Source organism: Podarcis erhardii (genome assembly GCF_964252035.2).
Source record: "Podarcis erhardii genome assembly, chromosome: 14".
Taxonomy (NCBI): Eukaryota; Metazoa; Chordata; class Lepidosauria; order Squamata; family Lacertidae; genus Podarcis; species Podarcis erhardii.
In genome coordinates this window covers 31986998-32007953 of record NC_138503.1, presented here as the reverse complement: position 1 = coordinate 32007953, position 20956 = coordinate 31986998, and the positions used below count along the sequence as shown (strand labels likewise).

At 45.3% G+C, this 20956-nt stretch overlaps 1 protein-coding gene across 1 annotated transcript in view; it reads right to left on the bottom strand.

Moving 5' to 3' along the window:
- The window catches only part of LOC309329466 (uncharacterized protein), a 30445-nt gene that overhangs the window by 4717 nt on the left and 4772 nt on the right, over positions 1–20956 (bottom strand). Inside the window, exons 7-28 of the mRNA XM_081840239.1 lie at positions 20264–20394; positions 19328–19474; positions 18193–18383; positions 16716–16798; positions 16248–16384; positions 15186–15310; positions 14418–14553; positions 12392–12610; positions 11779–11949; positions 10695–10841; positions 10514–10563; positions 9432–9552; positions 8478–8563; positions 7499–7625; positions 6827–7017; positions 6179–6269; positions 4837–4978; positions 3583–3767; positions 3103–3258; positions 1823–1956; positions 1020–1150; positions 639–733 (exon numbers count right to left, since the gene is read on the bottom strand). Coding sequence (XP_081696365.1) covers positions 639–733; positions 1020–1150; positions 1823–1956; positions 3103–3258; positions 3583–3767; positions 4837–4978; positions 6179–6269; positions 6827–7017; positions 7499–7625; positions 8478–8563; positions 9432–9552; positions 10514–10563; positions 10695–10841; positions 11779–11949; positions 12392–12610; positions 14418–14553; positions 15186–15310; positions 16248–16384; positions 16716–16798; positions 18193–18383; positions 19328–19474; positions 20264–20394 — 2996 coding nt within the window. The remainder of the gene's footprint in view (positions 1–638; positions 734–1019; positions 1151–1822; positions 1957–3102; positions 3259–3582; positions 3768–4836; positions 4979–6178; positions 6270–6826; positions 7018–7498; positions 7626–8477; positions 8564–9431; positions 9553–10513; positions 10564–10694; positions 10842–11778; positions 11950–12391; positions 12611–14417; positions 14554–15185; positions 15311–16247; positions 16385–16715; positions 16799–18192; positions 18384–19327; positions 19475–20263; positions 20395–20956) is intronic.

Genomic DNA, 20956 nt, shown 5'->3' with positions numbered 1-20956 from the left:
TGGCGTGAGAATGAGAATCCTCTGTTAGAGACCCTGCACCCCATATCATGGAATTATTCCTCACCCACCCCCTGCAGTGTCCCCTGAAAAGGATAAATAATGATTCATTCTGCTTAATTGTCCATTTAAATGTGTTTGTTTGGTTTGTTTTTGTTTTTATTATGTATTTTGTGTTTTTATTTTGTGTTTTTATACTCTGTGAACCACCCTGAGTTCTTCAGATGAAGGACAGTACACAAATTTAATTAATAAATAAATAACACTGTAATGTTTTTACGCTTGTAAGAGTCTAGCACAGCCTTCATCAACCTGGTGCCTTCCAGGTGTCTTGAGCTACAACTCCCATCAGCCCCAGCCAGGACAGCCTTGTTTTGGACTACAACTCCCATCAGTCCCCAGCCAGCATGGCCATTTTAGACTACAATTCCCATCAGCTTGTGCTGGCTGGGGTTGATGGGGAGCTGTAGTTCTAAAACATCCAGAAGGCACCAGTATGGGGAAGGTTGGTCTGGCAGATAGTTCCACATTTTGGCTTAAACTTCCTAACTGATGGAATGGATGGGAAATGTTGATGTGGCAAAGTCTTGCCCAAGGCTGCCTTTAGAATCCACACAGTTCAGCCAACTGCAGCAACTCACCTGTAGCTCTTCTGGCTTCAGATTAACAAATGTGGCAATATCCATCGCAACCTGAGATCCAGCCAGCCTTTTCAGGTCCTCAGCAGGAGCTCCACCTTAAAAAGGGGAAAGGAAAAGGAAATGGGAAACAGAGCAGCTCATATATTTAACAAGGTGGGATGGAAACCCCAAAGCCACTTAAAAGAAGAAGCTGCCTTTAAAATAAAAATGGGGCAACGTCTGAGAAAAACTGGGAATGCACCCATTTCAGAGAAAGGTAGTCCAGATTCTAAGAAATGTAAGAAAGCACTCCTTTAATTATGGAGGGGAAGGTTCATCTGGAAGCAGCTTTGTTGCCCATGGTGGAATGGAGGAAAGTTGCGGGAAAATTAAGGTACCCACCTAGATATGGCTGAATTAGGGGATAATATGCACTGGTTCCATTTTGGCTTGCAAAGGCCGTGCGTGCTTTTTCATAGAGGATGTCTTTCTTGCCTTGGGAACAGGAAGAAATATCTAACTTCTCAGCATGCCTGCACAAAGCAAAATACAGGGGGTGAGATTGGACAAAACAACTGCTTAAAAGCTTCAATCGACTTGGAAGGCAACTTAGCTGCTGACACAAAATAATAGCTGGTTCAAGGGACATTGAAACCTTTGCCCATTTTCCTGGAGCAGCCCCTGTGTGCTTGCCTTGATGCTCAAACCACATGCCTGAGTAGAAGGACTGGCAACTTGGGTCTCACCTATGAAGGTGGCACCCTGGGGTCTGGCAAGGTGCCAGTTCCATTGGGAAGACCCACATTGTCAGCCCCTGGCCAGAACTTTGGATCGTTGAAACGCTGTCTCAGTCACACAGGAGTCTCTCTGCTGAGAAAATCTCACATGGCTGGGATGGCATGAAATGGCTCCATAGGGGTGCATTTTATCACATAGTTGGCAGTGAGCTCAACAAGGGAACTGATGGAGAAGAAATTTGGTTTGGCATTTTAATGACAGTTCTGTCAGTGGCTGCTACCCATGATGGAGGTATGTTCTGCCTTCACGGTTGGAGGCAGAAAACCTTGCAAATGGCAATTGTTTGAAGTCATAGTTGTGGGGAATACGCTCGCCCAGGAAAAGAAATACCCTGGGCTCTGAGTCAGAACTTTCCATATCTGTTTCTAGCAGTAAAGCCCTCCACCCCACCCAAGGCAGCATCCTACCGAATTGCTTCTGGGTTTATTTGCTTCAGCTGATCTTCGTCTAAAAAGCAGAGGTATTTCCCCTCCAGCATGTCAAGTAGTGGGCCCGTGAGGGTGCCCCCTTCTTCCATGTATCTTGACACCAGTCGCCTGAGCTGCAAGATGAAGAGTTCAGTTTCAGGACATGAACAGTGACACACTGGGTCACCTGTGGTGGCACATCTAGCTCTGACATCCAACAGTGCTGTAGGACTGCAACATAAAAAGCTTGCTCCAGCAGCTAGAGTAATTCCTTATGTATCTGCATCATCTAGGAACCAGTTTTGGCTGATGCCCATTGGGGCTGGTAGGATGCAAGGCAGGAGGCCATCAGTAGGTAGCGCCAGAGCCAATGACAGGCAGAGCTAACCAATTCTAGTTTTGTCCTTGGCTTCCTCTCTGCTGAGTTCTGCAAGTAGCAACTCTGAGGCTAAGGAGGGCAGAGGAGCCTGGCAGGCAGGCAGGGCCACCAACTCAAATGGTTGTAGGAAGGAAGGAAGGAAGGAAGGAAGGAAGGAAGGAAGGAAGGAAGGAAGGCAGGCAGTGGTTGGCTGAGAGCAGACTGAGTTTGGTGGCATTGAAACTATTTTGCTATTCCTTTAAGGTCGTGATGTGAACTGACAAGGTGAAAGACCTAAGATAAGGAGGTAGCTTTTTCTGTAACTCCCATTGACTAGTATGAAAAGTAAAAGGAACTGGGCTTTCCTGCTTCATTCTTCCTTTCCTTCCCTGAATGTAAAAGCAGAGTTTAGTTTGTTATGAGCAAAGCTTATCAGTTAATAAGAGAAGTCTGTGTTTAAAAAGTAATGCTCCTTAGAATCATCATTTCTGTAAAGAAGACCTTAGTGTTGCAATAGCTAGAGCAATACCCCCCCCCCACTGGATACACTGCAGGGACACTATGTTCTTTCCTTCTGCACAGATATTTTAAGGATTTCCTTAAAATTCACATGGGAATGGGATGGAGAAGGACCCTAGCTAAGTGGCAGAGCATCTGACTTGCAAGCAGAAGGTCCCAGGTTCAATCCCTGGCATCTCCAGCTAGGGCTGGGAATGCCCCCTGCCTGAAAGTCCAGAGACCTGCTGCCAGTCTGTGTAGGCAGTACAGAGATAGGTGGACCAATGTCCCTATGTTCCTGTGATGGGACAGACCTAGTGGCATGCAGATTTGGGAGCTATTCTGGGGAAGGTTGCCTTTTATTGTTACCGTAGTCATAAAGTTTTACCTGTAATGAAAACTGATAAAATTTTATATATGTTACCTGAGCCATCTCCCAGGCCCCATTATTTCGGCTGAGCAAAGCGGCAAGTGTGTCACTGGAGGTGATATTCCACCTGCCAATCTCATCTGCGCTGTACAGGCGTGAAAGGAAGCCAAGAAGCTTCAGGTGGTCCTCTGGAATCCCATTGGGGTAGATCTAATAAAGAGGGTAGGAAGTTCATTAGTTGTGGAACGAGCAACCTTGTTTGCTAGAAAACCCATCACCCTTGGCCAACATCAGTAAGGCAAAGGCTGCAGACATTTCTGTGGCAGCCAATCAGCGACATGCACAGCCAGCTTCTTCTGCTTCAAATTTGCACAGCCAGCTGTTTCTGAGCTCCTCCTTGGATAGGAAAAAGGTGAATTTGGATCAATTGTAGTGAGGGCACCACAACCAGAGCAACCTGGCTGCCCTAAAATTGCCACAGCATCATTGAGCAAAGGCTGCAGTGCACAGATACATCAATGGCCCTTCAGTTACCTCGTCCAGCTTCCTTTTAATTACTGTCAAGTAGTCATTCGGAAGCGGCTGCTCAAGCAGTGGGACCAAGTTGGCTTTCAAAACCTCATTGCTCAGGCAGGCATCAAACTGCTGGGCGCTGTCATAGTGGACAATGAAGAGCGGGTCTTCCAGTGAGCTGGTTGTGACTGGAGTGGACCGGCAAGCTGTTGGCAGAATTTCACAGGCAGGGAATGACCTTGCAAACTTGGCAATTATGGGAAACCATCACCCGTCTCTTTGGCTCCCCCCCCCCCCCATCAATAGTCAAGAAAGCCTGTGACTTTTAATACAAATTGTTACCATGCACCAAACATACAACTTTAAAACAATTGCCACATAAAACAAATGTCTTAACCTAGGGCTGTCATACAACATAGAGCTTCTCTTCCACAGTCAGACATTTTTCAACCTCAGAATGTGGAGACTGTGGGGTATTTAGGATATATGGTTTATTGACACATATAGACAGCCTGAGACTATGATGGAGAGGCTCACAGCATTAACACCCCAAGAGGGTCTTGCTTCTCCCATAGCCACAGCCTTGGATCCAACAGAAATTAGGCATGGTTCTGTCTCTCAGGGGATGTGGGCGGCGCTGTGGGTTAAACCACAGAGCCTAGGGCTTGCCAATCAGGTCAGTGGTTTGAATCCCTGCAACGGGGTGAGCTCCCGTTGCTCGGTCTCTGCTCCTGCCAACCTAGCAGTTCGAAAGCACATCAAAGTGCAAGTAGATAAACAGGTACCGCTCCGGTGGGAAGGTAAACGACGTTTCCGTGCACTGCTCTGGTTCGCCAGAAGCAGCTTAGTCATGCTGGCCACATGACCCGGATGCTGTACGCCGGCTCCCTCGGCCAATAAAGCGAGATGAGTGCCACAACCCCAGAGTCAGCCATGACTGGACCTAATGATCTGGGGTCCTTTTACCTTTACCTGTCTCTCAGCTGCCCAGGCTACTTCCTGCTTCTAACTTCTCCCTCACACACCTCAACTCTGGCCGTTGTCTTTCTAAATGACTTTGGCACTGAGCCATTTCCTTTGTTACCTTAGTGACTCATACCATCACCTCACCAGGAAACCAGCCTGGCTATTCCAGGAACTGATTTCATGCTGGATCCAGGAGTTAGAGAGGGGCTCAGGCATATAACCTATGTACCTCCAATCTCACAATGAGATAGAGATATATAGATATGCACAATAAACTAGCTTCTTCTTTTCTCTCTTTCTCTCTCTTACTTTCTGGTGCTCGTCTAGTCCGAGGAGGGGAAGCAGATTTCGATCCAAGCGACTTTAAGAAATGGATTGTTTTCGCTTTCTGTGAAGCACTTTGGCTGTCAAACAGATCTGCCACCTTCCTGAAGAAGATCAGTCTCTCTTCCTGTGTAAAAAAAAAGGAGATCCACCCGAATCTGTACATCAATGGCAAATCTTAAGGAGTTACGGGAGGGGGTGTAGTAAAGTTAGTATTATTCAGAAATTATTCTTTGGTCAAGCAAAGGGAGTGAAGCCTTGTGGGAGTTTCAATCAGCCACAAGGACCCTGGGAAAGAAGTTGTGTATCTTTAAAACCCAGACTAGCTGGCTCCTTGGCGTGAAAGCTTTATTGAACCCAAGGAAGTCTTGATTTAATGAAAGAACTAACACCTGAGTTCGCTGGTGTAAACATCCCCCCCCCCCAATGATGCTATCTGTCCTTGAATTGCTTGGGAATGTGTCTCTGGCTAATTTCCACGGAAGGGAGGAACCCCTTTGATTTAAAGTTTGGATTCCAAATTGGCCCAGCTGTCAAGAAGTAAATTGATTGACCAGCAAGCCGGTCATTGGTGTATTCAAAAATAATTTGAGTCTTATGATTGGCTTGAAAGTTACGACGCCAAATGCGAATTGTGAATAAAAGATCAGGGAATTGTCTTGATCTTTGCTCTCTGCCTTTGCTCTGCAATTCGCAAAGATGCCCGGCTCTATTGTTCCAACTTAATAGCTGTCGTTTCGTCTTTTGAAATGGAGATCTTCAAAAGCCTTCAACTTGCAGAGTCCTAAAGACCTTCAGCTATCCTATTTTGTGTTAGAGCTTGTGAGTATGTACAGTTAGTTACACTATGTACCTTTATTATTTTTTCTATCTGTAACGTCCAAAAGAGTGCCTGCTATTCTAGCATGTTTCTTATGTTATTTTAAAATAAACCTTTTAAGAATGAAACTGTTTTAGTTTGTGTGCCTTTCCGGAGGGAATAGCTAAGTCCTAGCCTTACGCTTGGTTACGCTCTACCGTAGAACTTCTGCCTGCAAGTCTGTGGATGCAGCTTGTGGAATAGGGGGACAGCCAGGTTAAACGGGTCACAGCCTTCTCCCTGGGTTGTGATTCTGGGTCCCCTGGACAAGAGGGAGTGGTGGCAGCCCTACTGGGTCGTGTTTGTTCTGTTTTGCAAAAAGTAATTAGCCTGCCAACCTTGCCCTGGGTGTCCTAGCCTGGCCGGAGAGCAGAGGCAGGAGAAGGGAGGGGCAAGTGGTTGGGGGTGAACATTACTACAGGGGGGTATAACAACATGTGAAGCCTGGGACTCTTCTGCTCCCCCTACCTTGTTAATGGCGTCCCAGGTGGTACGGTTTATGTACAAAGCAAGGGGCCCGAGATCTTCCAGGGTTCCATCATCCCAAGATGCAGGCGCCCTGTATCACATGGAGACATACAATCCTCAGTTGCTTTATGACATCCTTGGACCAACCTGGCACCCTCTAGTTGTTTTCGGACTACAACTCCCAGAAGGCAACAGCCAGCACAGCATGATCAGAGCAGACTTCACCAACCTAGATGGACCCACCTCTTTTGCTGAACTGATATGCTAGAGTGAAAAACACCTCCCAGATAAGGTGCAGGGAGGGCTCTTCAGGTATAGTCAAAACAATAAAGAAGAAAATATGGATTGGGTCAATGCTTTCAAGGACTATGGTTGGCTGAAGAGTTGGCTGAAGTGTTCGGGTGGCAGAAGATGGTTGGCTGGATGATGATACAGCCAAGATGGTACATTTTTCCTATATAGGGCATGTGCAAATGGAATGCTCCGACAGGCTCTTTTGGACTCTGTCCTGTGATACATTACTGAATAAAGCCTGACTAACTAGGTATTTCATGTGAGCCTCCATACTGAACCCCCAAAGAGAATTTCTCCCACATCACATGCAAAACAAACATAAACCAGAAAGGTTTGTCTGTCCCTGTTGCTCACCCTTGTGAAGTCTTCCCATTGCTCAGAAGCACATTTAAGGCAATCCTCTGGGCAGCTGTGAGATCAGGACACAGTTTCAGGTTCTCCAGGACCGTCGGGTCAGAGTCCAAAATGGTGGCTGCATCCATGTCACACACGAGGGCTCCAAGCTTCCGCAGCTGCTCTTTGCTGAGCGAGGTATTCGCCACTCTCTGGTGAAATATTTAATATTAGGACCAAAGAAGGAACAAGCCCATTTTGCTCTTACAGTTGCTAGTGTTCATTCCAGCAATGGCAGAACCAGGGGCAGCCACCCATGAGGCCAGGATCCACAGGGGCAGCAGATCCCAATGCAGATCTTTATTTTCCCCCGCTTCTTCCTGATATAGATCTTCCCTCGCCCATTCTTCCCTGGCAGGGAGGGGGATGCCATGCTGGGGTCTCCCTCAGGTGCCAAAATGTCTTGGGTCAGCATCCCTTCTTATTTGGTTATGGGGAGGTTAGATGACATTGCATTAAATCAAGTGTTATCCCGTGTGTTTCTCAACCACCTTCTCCATCACTTTCATTGTGGCCGCCTGAATTTGCCAGCATGTGTTTGACTCCCACTTGAAAATAGGGACAGCCTGAAAGTGGTCCCCCTCCCCCACCGCCCCCCACAAGGCCTTTGCATAAGGAAAGAGCATCACTCACAAAGCAACTCAATGCATTCTCCAAGAGTTTGCTCCTTTGGGTTGATCCGTTGGCCAGCAGAGTTAGATTCCCTTGGGAAGCCAGGGTGTAAAACGCTTCACAGTTCTGATGATTTATTTTGTTGAGACTGGAAGATATGTGAATCTTCATTATTTGAGAGGCAGGGCAGGAGTGCAGGAAAGGTTTGGTACTACAGACGCTTCCACTCCTCCATATCCAGCTTTTAACTACAGTCATACCTTGGTTGTCGAAAGCCTTGGTACTTGTCTGTTTTGGCTCCCAAACACCACAAACCCGAAATGAGTGTTCCAGTTTGCAATCGTTCTTTGGAACCCGAACGTCTGGCATGGCTTCCGTGGCTTCCAATTGGCTGCAGGAGCTTCCTGCAGCCAATCGGAAGCCACGCCTTGGTTTCAAAATATTTTGGAAGTCAAACAGACTTCCGGAATGGATTCTGTTCAACTTACGATGTAAGTTCTAAAACGATAACCTAAATGTTATTTTTCATCTTTGTGTTCTTTGGGGCAGGGAAGTAGAGTCCTATAATGTTAAAATTGGCATACAGGAGGAGTAATAACATAAGAAGAGCTTGCTGGATCCAGCCAATGGCCTATCTAGTCCGGCATCCTGTCCTCACAACTAGATGCCCCAGTGGGAAACCCGCAAACAGGATTCAAGCGCAAGGGCAACTCTCCCCACCCTCCTGTGGTTTCTAGCAACTGGTGTTGAGTGATAGGTCTGGAGAATGAGCACAACCACCTAATACATTTAAAGCACATGTGCTGCTCTAAAGAATTCCAGGAAGTGTTGTTTGTCAAGGGAATCGTAGCTTTGTGAGAGGTGAACTGAAGTTCTTTGGAGAAAGCCATATGCTTTCGATGTGCTTTCAACATTTGGTGAGAGAGCTAAACAAAGCAAAACAAAGTTCCTGACCCTTGACTTAATTCCTCAGAGAAGACAATTCCTCAGAGCTACTCACGGAAAGAAAAGCAGCACATCGGGTGGGTAACTGGTGAAATTTGCTGCCTGGTTGTTTCTGGAGAGAAGTTTTGCCATGCAGGAGAGCTGATGGGAAGAGAGCCAGAATTACTCCCCTTACATCCTTCATGAAATAAAAGCTGGATCTCACCTCCCTATCCATTCCCTGATCAGTGCAACACCAAGCTTGAAAAAGCAAACTGGATGTCTAGGTGTGCACTTTCTCTCTTTCTGAATCTTGCAGGGAGGGCTGATCTGAGGGAGAGAAGTCACCCAGTGGGGAGTGCCGCCTGTTCTACTACACTCCCTCAAAAATTCAAATGTACCCGCAGGCCTATAAGGCTGGTAACTATAAGGCGGCCCCATTTTCTATAACCTTCTTTTCACCCCATGCAGCACTGCTTCCATTCTGCTGCAGTTCGTATTCCGCCCAAAACTATGTTTTTCATCTTGCTGTCAGCTGTAATGAAATTATGTAACTTAGGTAATTCATTGTGTTGTCGTTATGATATCCCGCCCCATTCATTTCAGTGCAAAGGAAACACAATGCAAATGCGGGGGACATAAGCGTGTGTTGTTTGCAAAATAGAAGCAACAACAACAGTGAACACCAATCGTATTTGCTGGGTTGATTTTGGTTCTGGACACGGGATGCATAAACAAACATCAGTAATTTCCACTCCTATTTCTGTCTTGGGAGGAATTCTCTGACCTCACTACTGGTGGCCCCTGTCTTACAGGTACAAGAGAGCTCTCCTGGCCTCCTTTGCACAGGACCCCAAATTCAGAAGCAGCCAAGAAAGCACCCTAGCATACTAATGCAGCCTGGCACTCCTTTGGCCCCTGTCTCATACCAGCACCATCCTGCCTGAATCCTATGATTCTGCTAATTGAGGGGAAGTGAGGGCAAGAGTCCTCAATCCAGCCCCATTTGCAGCCCATCTGCATCTCTCACCTGTTCCTCACTCAGGTTGGCATTTTTAATCTTCACTTCTTGGACCAAAGAGGGCAGCTGTGCGGGTGTCAGTTTGGTGGCAACATTGCACTGGAAGCCTTGCAGGATGAATGCAGAAAGCCTAGAAGCCACAGAGGTGAATTAGTCTTCCGCTGCCAATTTGCTACCAAGCCAAGTTCAATATGTTACTGTTAGCATATAAAACCCTTATCAATTTGGGATCAGTTAACCTATGAGGTCGCCATACCCCATATTTGTCCACTCAACCGCTTTGATCAGTGGAATTGGCACTTCTACAGGTGCCACATAACACCCATTCCACATGTGGAAGAACGCCATCTTTTAGTGTGGCAGATTCTACACTTCAGAACTCCCTGCCTATTGATATCAGGCAGGCGCCTCTGCTGTACACTTTTTGGCACCTGCTAAAAATATTCTTGTTTAGACATGCCCAGGTGCTTAGAAAGCCAATGAAAGTTTTAATCTGTTTTTAATCTATTCTTATTTTAACATTTTGAACGTCTTAAAATTCTGGTATTAATTTTTCTTATTGATAATTTTATCATTTTACCTTTTTTGGCAAACCACTTTGAGGTTTTGTACTTTTTTCACCATCAACCGCTGTATAAATTTTAAAACTCAACCATATTTCACTAGGTGCCTTTATTATTACATACATACATACATATATATATATATATTAGGCGCCAGGATAAAACAATTCTCTATAACCAGGCCTTGGGCTGATTAAACAATCTATGGCTTTTTAAATGTGTCTGTGGGAAGAGGAGGGTAATTGGTTTGCTTTTTGCTTTTTCATAATGTATTTTGTGTTCTCGTTTTTATGTTGTGAACCTCCCTGTGATCTTCAGATGAAGGGTCGTATACAAATCAAATAAATAATGATGCTGAAAATGAAAATGTCTAGTATAGAGAATTAAATCAAATTCGATTAAGCCAGGGAGAGGGCATCAAATCCATGGAGCCAATGGAAAGGTTGTCAAATGCTGGACAATTGTTTTTTAAGATAATTCTGGCTAGGGGTCTCCCCACTCCTGCACCACTGTGGGCCCACAACTCACTCTGTGTAATTATCCGTGCTGGACAGCACATCTCCAAACAGAACAGATGCCTAGAACAAAGAGAGGGGTCAACTCAGTAGCAAGGAAGAAGCAAGATGGCAGAACAGGCCTGTCCAGGCTCAAATTGCCATGCACCACCTCCAAGGCAAACAGGGTTCAAGAGAAAAACCAGAGTCGTTACCTGCTGTGGGGACCATTGTTTCTCATTGATTTTGTGGAGATCTGGGATCTTGCCTCGAATCACCAGTAGCGAATTTGGGACTTGGTCCACTAAATCATCGGGGACGTTATTCAGAATGTCACTGAGGGAGGACGAGTTTGAGAGGATCTACAAGGTTGAGGGAAAGGTCATAGAACCAAATCAGAGTTCCCCAATATGGCTTATCTTATGCGGCTTTGCCCCATTCTAGTGCCCTTCAAATGTTTTGGACTACAAGTCCCATAAGTCTCAGCAAGCACAGGGGCTGATGGAAGATAAAGTCAAAATGGATTTGCTAATGATAGCTGTAGTCCAAAATGGTCATGGGGATGGGGGCTAAGGGGAATTGTAGTCCAAAACATATGGCGAGCAAGAGGTTGGGGAAGGATTATCTAATACAGAGGTTGTCAACCTGGTCCCTACCGCACACTAGTGGGTGTTTCAGGATTCGGGGTGGGCAGTAGGGGGTTCTACGGCACAAGCTGAACCCTCAATCCATCTAGCCCTGGTGGGCAGTAAGGAAATTTTACCATGAAGGAAGATGCATTAGTGGGTGGTAGGTATAAAAAGGTTGACTACCCCATATCTAATGACATGAGCATTATCGCTCTGCCCTAAATAACTGAATAGCTTCCTACTGCAGCCTGCAATTTTATCTACCGGTAGGCTTATGCAAAACAAGAAATTTGGTCAAAGGTATGGGCTTCTGAAGCCTGAGAATCCCAGCTGTCATTTAAAGCAGAGCACAAGTTTCTAGTCCTTGTGACTTTGAAGAAATGTTTGGGTCTTGCCGGATGAAATCTCATTGAGGGAAAGAGCGGGCTTCCAGTTATTGGGCCTACTAGATTGCAAGGCTCTACACAAAACCTTTCTATGCCCCACAGCTAGCAGAAGCAGTAAAAATGGTAGTAATGTTTAGATTTCCCTGATCTGCAAAGTATATTCAGATGGATAAATTTTATTTCTTTGCTGGCTTTTGTAAAACTGAAAGTAACCAGCCCCTAAGCTAAGAAACTCCCCCCCCCCCAAATACAAAGGTTGTTCTTGTGCCCTTAAGCCCATTTACCTTGCTAACAAAGGCCTTCCTTAAGTGTTCGGAGCCTTGCTTGAGAGCACTCAAGAAGGGGGCATTCTTTGCCAGCTGAATTGCCAAATCTGCTGAGATTGAGTCAAAGCTGCTGCTGGGCAACCCTTGTGCCAGGGTGCCAAGTCTCTCAAACTTCTCAGCGGTATCCAGCTGCAGTAAGAAGGAAAGAGGAGGAAGGTCAGAGCTTCAGAGAGGATCGCATTGTCCTGCAATGTCAGTTCCCAGATTTCAGGGGTCACTGTGCAAGATGATGCCCTTCTTAACACCAACAACTTTGGTCATTCTCTTGCCACACCCCTCTGAGCCCAAACTGAACCACTGCCCACAGCTGCTGTGCCTTCACGTTGAGGTAAGGCAGTAGCTCAGCAGTAGGGCACCTGAGCTGCATGCAGAATGCCCTGGGTTCAACCCCTGACATCTACAAGTAGGGCTGGGAATGTCCCTTGTCCATGAGAACAGGATGCTGGATTCAATGGGTCTTTGGCTGTCCAGAACTGGAAAGAGGCAGGTGGACTAGATGCCCCCTTGGACTAGTGATATTTGCAGCTCTTTCCAAAAGTCAACCACCAGAGATGGGTGTCAGATTGCTTACCATGAAGTCGCTGTGTAGGATCTTGTTCACCAGCCCTTGGGACTGTCCCCTGTTCCAGCTATTGACCTGCCCAAGCGATTCCAAGACCTGGGGGTCCACCAGATCTTGCGGCGTCAGATTTGAAATCTGACCAGTGGTCAGCCCCATGGCCTGCTGCCCCAAGGCCACCAGAGTCTGCCTGTCAAATGTCTTGACTTGTGCAACAAGACTTGTAGCAAGCTGGGAAAGGGAGAAAAATATAATTAAGGATTGGGAACTTCTTGAATGCCAAATTCATTCAGGAAAAAGTCCATGCAAATGCAGCCACTGTTTTGGTTTTTCCAACATGAAAATTTTCAGATTCAGTGTCTGCAGATATGATCCTGAGACAGCTGTGTTCAGATCCTGACTCAGCCTTTGATTCAGTGGTTAATCTTGTCCAAGACTCTCTGATTCTCAGCTTTAGTTTTCCTATCAATTGAAATGACAGTGATGCCTCTTATTTTTTGCATAATTAAGTTCTATGTGGCATAATGTTACCAAGATTCCATGCTTTAATGCATTTACAGGCACACAGTATAGAATCATATGGATCTCAGTAGAATAATTATAAATGTAATGCTATCCTACAAATAATCCTGGGAGTAGTTGCTGAGCATTCTCTTTTCCCTTCAAATAACTGCTATTTCCAGGATTCGCTTGGAAGAAGTAATTATTATTAATCCAGTTTAAGTCTACTGTGTAGCTATCACAGCATCAGTTACCTGTATTGTGAAATTAAAGAAAACAATGCACCTTTTGGTGTTCTGATTCCTGGGTTCCAGAATACCAGTTTCTGGAGGTCTTTACTAAATCTGACTTTGGAATGGGAAGTGTGACCTCTCCCACCATAAAATGTGATGCGTAGGAGAGTCATGGCTTGGGCTAGGACCATGAAAGTCTGCACATCACCCTCTTCCGAGTCCAGAAATGAATACATATAATTTAAAAGTATTTGGGGAAGGAAACCTTTGGGATGTTTAGTCTCCAAATCCATCTGGTGCTCTTTGTATCAAGAATCCCCACCTTCACATCTATGATGGCACAATCCTAAGCACATTTACTCAGGAGTATATCTTGATGTGTTCAGTAAGGTTTACTCTCTTACAAGTTGACAGCACTAAGACTGCATTTACATAGGGGACGCGGGTGGCGCTGTGGGTTAAACCACAGAGCCTAGGACTTGCCGATCAGAAGGTCGGCGGTTCGAATCCCTGCGACGGGGTGAGCTCCCGTTGCTCAGTCCCTGCTTCTGCCAACCTAGCAGTTCGAAAGCATGTCAAAGTGCAAGTAGATAAATAAGTACCGCTCCAGCAGGAAGGTAAATGGTGTTTCCGTGCGCTGCTCTGGTTCGCCAGAAGCGGCTTAATCCTGCTGGCCACATGACCCAGAAGCTGTAGGCCGGCTCCCTTGGCCAATAAAGCGAGATGAGCGCCGCAACCCCAGAGTCGGTCACGACTGGACCTAATGGTCAGGGGTCCCTTTACCTTTACCTTTATTCCATTTCCCATTTTCCTTACTGATAGTTTCCCCATTATAGTTGAGCTTTCATGCAATGTAAAAGCCACTTCTGTAAAACTAGCAAAATATACTGCATATTTAGCACTCATATCTGCATTAATTGCTTCCCCAAAAAATCTGTTTGCAGCCCCCCTTGACCCTGAAAACCATGGGAGCACAGTGATGGAATTTGGGGTGGTATACCAGCATACGGTTCTTTCCTGCCATTTTCATGGGGGAATCGATGCAATATGCTGTCCAATGACGTTTGTTGTTGTGGCACACCACGCCCACTGACATGAATAAAATTTAGTATACATCAAAATTTAGATACATCAATAAAAAGGTCAAAGTTCCAAAACACAGCTGTCATGGCAGTGTGTCAGGACTGTTAGAAAACGGGACAGAAACGCTAGCATTATAATCAGCAAAACTAACAGAATATTCCCCATGTCTGAATGCATCCTAAACGTGCAGCGTGCAATCACAAAATTCGGAGGGATCTCACCTGGCGGTCAGATGCCGATGGCAGAGAGGAGTTGCAGTAGCGGTTGACCTGTGCAATGAGGTTCAGGGCCTTGTCAGAGCTGAGGCTGGAGATTTGGGTTGAACGTCTAGCAAAGCAAATGAGCTGGTCTGGAAGACTTGGGAGGAAAGTGGGTGGTGTGTTAGTTCCTTGCTTCTTCACACATGATATTTTGGTGACTTATTATATTGAGTCAGAGCCCTTTGCTAACTCGCTGAGAACAAGATGCACCAGTGCTGCCAATCCAGTTGAGACAGAACAGAAGATTCTCAAAATCAACCAGAGCTTGATGTGCTATAGCAACAGGGTTTTTATTAGCCCAAGCAGATGTTCTAAGCACATAGAGTGAATGTGCATGGAAAAAGGCAGAAGCCATCGATTTATTATGGTTCACATTTTTATGCCAATTTGCCCAAAATGCAAGCAATTTCCCCTCATTTAACACATCTTTGTATTTTTATTTTTTTTTCTAAAAGGCACGTTTTTATGCAGACTTTATCTATAATATGTATTTTTGTACACATGACTTGGTTTGAGAACTGTATTGAAAAGTTTGGAAATGTGCAAATTTTGAAGGATGGCTGTGTTTCATTTCACATCCTTTTTCAGGAAGTCCAAATTTGGGTACATTCACCTCTGAATGCAAACTGAACTGAACCGATGCCTAGATGAGGACCAAAACATTTGGAGGGCCCCAGATTGGCCAATGGCTCTTTTAGCCACTTCATAAACAGTTGCTTCCACACCTACCTGTCAAGATTGAAATCGGAATCAACGGCAAAGAGGGCCTCAGCATACATCTCTGCCAAGTCTTTACGGAGCTTGTTCCTGTTGATGAGCACCAGGTTGTCTGGGTTGAAGGCAATATCTTGGAACTAGGAAAAGACACAGCCATGTAAATGCTTGCTGGGGGAAACACAATGCAAAGTGGGATGCATAATCAATTATGCACCGCTTGTGAACTGAAAGCAGCAACAGCTGCAAATGTCAATCATATTCCCTGGATTGATTTCCATTCCAGACATGGGAGGAATGAACAAACATTGGCAATTTCCTCTTCCTGTTAGAATTCTCTGACATCCCAACTCAGAATAGACCCATTGAAATGAATGAACCTATGTTCACCACTGGGGATGTGGGTGGCACTGTGGATTAAACCACAGAGCCTAGGACTTGCCGATCAGAAGGTCTCCTTACGGACTCCATGCCAGATTTGTGTAGGGTTTACTCCCTTCTCCTAAGGATATCCCACAAGGCAGCAGTGGTTTTGGATCAGAGTTTTCCTTCTCCTAGATGGTCTGCCTTCCCAGGTTGGTGAGCTTCATCCGCCCCTAACTTCCCTCTACAGCATGTGCAGAAACCACATTATTGACCATTCTACCCACAATTGGTCTCATCCGCTCAATCCACCAGAACCTTTCTTAGCATGCTGGGGAAGTTTCTAACTCACTGAGGGTTTGAGATCCATTGGCTACCCTCACCTTGTTTAGCTAGCCAGTCAAAGCTGTTCCTGGGGTGTGGCCACTGTTGCATGCTGGCCACAGGTGAGAGCTGATGCAGGGTAGAGACCAAAGGTGGGCAAACTATCCCAGAAGGAGCACAACATGCCCCCACCAGAGTTACTACCCCTCCCCTAACACTCCATACACCCCAAGGTGCTAGTGGCATAATAGAAGCCAGTTTCAGAGCTCGATATTCTACTTCCAGTTTCCATTGAATTTTCCATAATTTTCCATTGAGGACTCGATCAGCACCACCACATTATCTCCAGATAATATCTGCACCAAAAGCAAATCCAGCAGAAATACTTACTATGGTTGCATTGTTGTTTGTGAGTAAACGCATGTCCCTGGCATTGCTGTAACGGATGTAATTCCCAAGATATGTGACAAGCCAATCCGATGTCTCTTTATCACTGGGATTGTAGCAGCGAGGCTTCACTTGGGCAGCTGTGACATAGATCAATGAAGGTTCTCAAAATGGAGCAAGGCCTCAAATGTCTCATATATATAGCAGGCCCACTGCTAATCCCTGCTTTTTTGCATTTGATCACCTGACACCTGCAAGCCCCTCTGAGCAACTGGCTGCAATGCAACACAACGTTCTAAAGTTCTCACTGCCTGAAGTAAAAATGCAAGCTATAGAATGGGGATAAGCTGTGAGGGAAGGTAAAGGTCCCTTTTGAAGAGGGAATGGCAGGACAACTTGTACTCAGCTGACAAAATTAAAAGACACACAAGTCCATTTCTTTCTGTGGCTCCAGCCTGGGTATTGACTTACCTGCCAGGTAAGCTTTGATGGAATAGTACACTTCTTCCTCCTTATCTTGGGACATGCCTGTATTTTTGTTCAGATTCGTCACACTGCAGACAGAAACAATGGAAGTTGGGACAGACAAATAAAACTTTCTTGTTTCTTCGCTTTGCAGTTCAGACCTATGAATGGGGCGAATTGCCTTGTGTGGCAGCCAGGAGAAACCAAGAAGATACATTGTTGAGAAGATCCATTTGAGGATGCCAAATTTAGGCCTCAATATCTGAAAGACTACCTCCTTCCCTACAGACTGTCTCAAAGGTCAGCAGAGGGGGCCCTCTTGGTAGTTCCATCTCCCCCCAGACATTTGGGAGAGAGGCAGGAGAGGGCATTCTCTGTGGCAGCCCCTAGGTTGTTGAATTCCCTCTTCAGAGATGTATCTGGCTTATTCACTATACAACTTTCAGCAAATGCTGAATATTCACCTCTTAACACTGGCCTTTGGCACCTGAGATGTATGTTTTCAGGGCCCACCCTATTCCTGTGATTGTAATCTGTTTTAACTGTTTTTAATTTTGAATGTTAAATTGACATAACCCACCCTGGAACCCAGTGGTGAAGGACAGGTAATAAATTCATTGTTATTATTAATAATAAGGTAAAGGGACCCCAGACCATTAGGTGCCGTCGCGGACGACTCTGGGGTTGCGGCGTTCATCTCGCTTTATTGGCCGAGGGAGCCAGCTTACAGCTTCCGGGTCATGTGGCCAGCATGACTAAGCCGCTTCTGGCGAAATAGAGCAGTGCACAGAAACACCATTTACCTTCCCGGCAGAGCGGTACCTTTTTATGTGCCGTGCTTTCGAACTGCTAGGTTGGCAGGAGCAGGGACCGAGCAACGGGAGCTCACCCCGTCACGGGGATTCTAACTGCCAACCTTCTGATCAGCAAGCCCTAGGCTATGTGGTTTAACCCACAGTGCCACCTGCGTCCCATTATTAATAATAGCATGAGCTCAACAGAAATATGTAATTTCATTTTGAATATATTCAGAACCAAGCCTTTGAACCTGGCTACAAAAGCCTGCCCCTGTTGCTACCAACCTTCACTTTTTAAAAGTAAGATGCTTCAAGAATGTGAAGGTGAAGAACTCCAAAGCACTACGATACAATTCTTCTCTGCCTTCTTAACAGCCTTACACAACAGGTTAGGTGATAAGACTTGCCCAAGCTGGAGACTGTTTCACAGCTCAATGAAATCTGAATCTGAAACTCCCATGCACTAACTGCTATCCTTTATGACACAGAGACACCAGTGGCAGACCTTAAGCTCTCAAATTTCAGGGGTGCCCTGTGTGACACCAAAATCCACCCCCTGCCTCTTGTCTTCCATTCTGCATCATAGGTGTGGAGCCCCCTGTGGAGCCCTCAAGGCTCCACGCCCAGTGAGACCTCTCAATCCACCTCTGCACACACATGCCCAAATCAGAAAGAAGAACTCTTACATTTTACGGAACGACACACAGCTGGTATTCATGGTCTCACTTGCATTGAGAAGGTCGCCATCGAGGAACATGAAGTAGGGAGCCAGGCGGCCACTGAGCCACATGTCCACTTCTGTGTCGTTGCTGCTGGAAACTACAGTCGGCCACAAACCAGCCAAGAGAGCTGCCTTGGTGTCATTTGGAAGGATGCCCTGCCAAAGGAGTAATTTGTGAGCATTAGAAATCAGGTAATGCAAAGCCTGGATCTGCTAGAAAGTGAGAGGTAGGACAAACAGAGGAGGATGAACTTTCAAAATCCACCTGAATGAGAAGCGTGCATTCCGTTCCAATGTAACCCCAGTCTCACATTTTGGCATTAGCTTGATTTCATGAGCTTCAGAGCTTGTCCAATGCTTGTACAATAGTGTGGTTGAAACTTATATGCAGTGTTATTTTCTAGAAAAAGAGATCCCGGAACTCACCATGAACACCTCCCTTGTTCTCTTATAATGGCAACGGTGCTCACCTGAGAGGTGCCATTGAATGGCAAGTGTCAGGCTCAGAATCATAAGAACCTCAAAAGAGGCCAATGACCCATCTGGTCCAGCATTCTATCTTACAGTGGCCAAGCAGATGCCTCAAGTGGAAACCAGCATCCAGGATTCAAGCTTGGAGGCCCAAGAGCCCACCTTAAAACCAGAGATACCTTTTGCAAGCCCCCAACATATTCTGCTGCTCAGATCCATATCTGACCTCTCTCAGAGGAAATCCTATTTCCCAACACACCTCTGCACCACCTGGGCACAACCCTCCTCTTCCTTTCTATCTCCATAAACAGAAGGACTAAAGTTTTTGGGTGTTCTTATCCTACATAAAAGTAAAAACATTATGTCCAATCAGTTTTAAAATATGAGAGTTGCATTTTTCCTGTATGTTGCTATATCCCAGGTATGGTGATTCTTTGGCCCTCCAGTTGTTGCTGAACTACAACTCCCATCAGCCCAAGCAAGAATGTCCAATGGGCAGGCATGATGAGAGTTGGAGTTCAGCAAAATCTGGAGGACCAAAGATTCCCCACACCTGCTATATCTCCTCCTTTCTTCAGTGTGGATTTAAAAAAGAAAAGAAACTATTTCTGTCATTTTTTCCCACTTACAGTAACATTTTTCTGGTTAAATTTATCAATAAAGGCTCCATTCTGCTTATAGTTCCGTAACACAGCAGTCAAGAAAGGCTTGTCATTGAGAAATCCCTCTCTGGCAAGTAAGTCAGCCAGAGCATCTGGAGAGACTGTGTTCACAATCTGAAAACAAAAGCATAAAAAACCAGCATTATAATTTGGCTTGGGTTATAAAAATGCAATTTAAAAAGAGGCTGGTTATTATACAAAAAATAATTATTTGTACAATGATTCTGAGCTGCAGTTGAGCAGGCTACAAAAACATTTATACAGACCTTCAGAATAAATCTTCTGTTTGGTGCTATTTAAACAGTGGTTTGGGCTCATGAGCCTTGGGGAGCCACAAGCTGTACAGACCGAACAATGTGGAGGGGAAGGGAAACTTTATCATCCTAAGGGCCGCATTCCCTTCTGGGCAAACTTCTGAGGGCCATGTGCCCATGGTGGGTGGGTCCAAAGGCAAAAGTGGGTGGAGCAACAAAAGTTAAATTCAGCTTCTTACAGTAGGATGGTTTCTACACACACACACACACACACACACACACACACACACACGTCTCATTCTTGGTGCTGGCATCTTGACTATGAAATGCCTTTCCAAGGCAAATTAAGCAATCTCCCTCCTTTCCTGCATTCAGGGAACATGTAAAGGTTTTTTATCTAAATAGCTATCATGGCTTTTGATTGATAGTTGTATGAAGTTTTTACACTGCTGTTTTCAGCTCCTTTCTGCATCATGCTACAGTGTTGTTTTAAAATTGCTTTTATGTTATTTTGATAATCATGAGCTGCCCTCGACTCCCTTTGGGAAGAGGGGTAGCTTATAATGTGAAATAATAAATCATTGTAATGAACGAATAAATGCATCATCTTTCCATAAATGTTTTGACGGAACTGCAGCAGCAAAAGCACCTTTTGGAGGTCCGACGTGGGAATGAGGGTCTGCAGATCTTTCAGAGTCAGGAGGCTGGCAAAGCTCTGAAACATCTCTTCTAAAAAGACGGAGAAGCTGGAGTTTGCAGAGAAACAGCGGAGAGAAGAGTCTAAGAATCCAAAGGACAGGAAGGGGCAGGGAGAGAGAGAAGTGGATAAAAACAGTGAAATCTTTTAAATTTCATAACTTGGAGAACTGTAATGCCCCATCCCCCAAAAAAGAAAAACCATTATCAGAAACATTTGTCACAACAATTTCACAACTGGTATTCAAATGCTATTTTTTAGCAATGAAGCTGAAGCTTTACAGTAGGTGAACATATCAGACAATACAGCGATTCTTCAAACACCTCTTGTTTATTCACAGGCCAGAACAGAACTGAACTGAAGGGTTCAGCCAGCCTGCTTATATAGAGCTCCACTAGAATGCAACAGTAACCATTTTCTGTAACTATCCAATCACTGAACATCACTTTCGATCCCTTATTTGCATATGTGGACCTGAACTATCTACAGCATCCCCCCGCTGGCCCAGGGTGAGAACTTCAGTACATAACAATCAGAAACATTTGTCACAACAATTTCACAACTGATATTCAAATGCTATTTTTTAGCAATGAAGCTGAAGCTTTGCAGTAACATTAATAATTAGCACTGATGTAGAGCACTTCA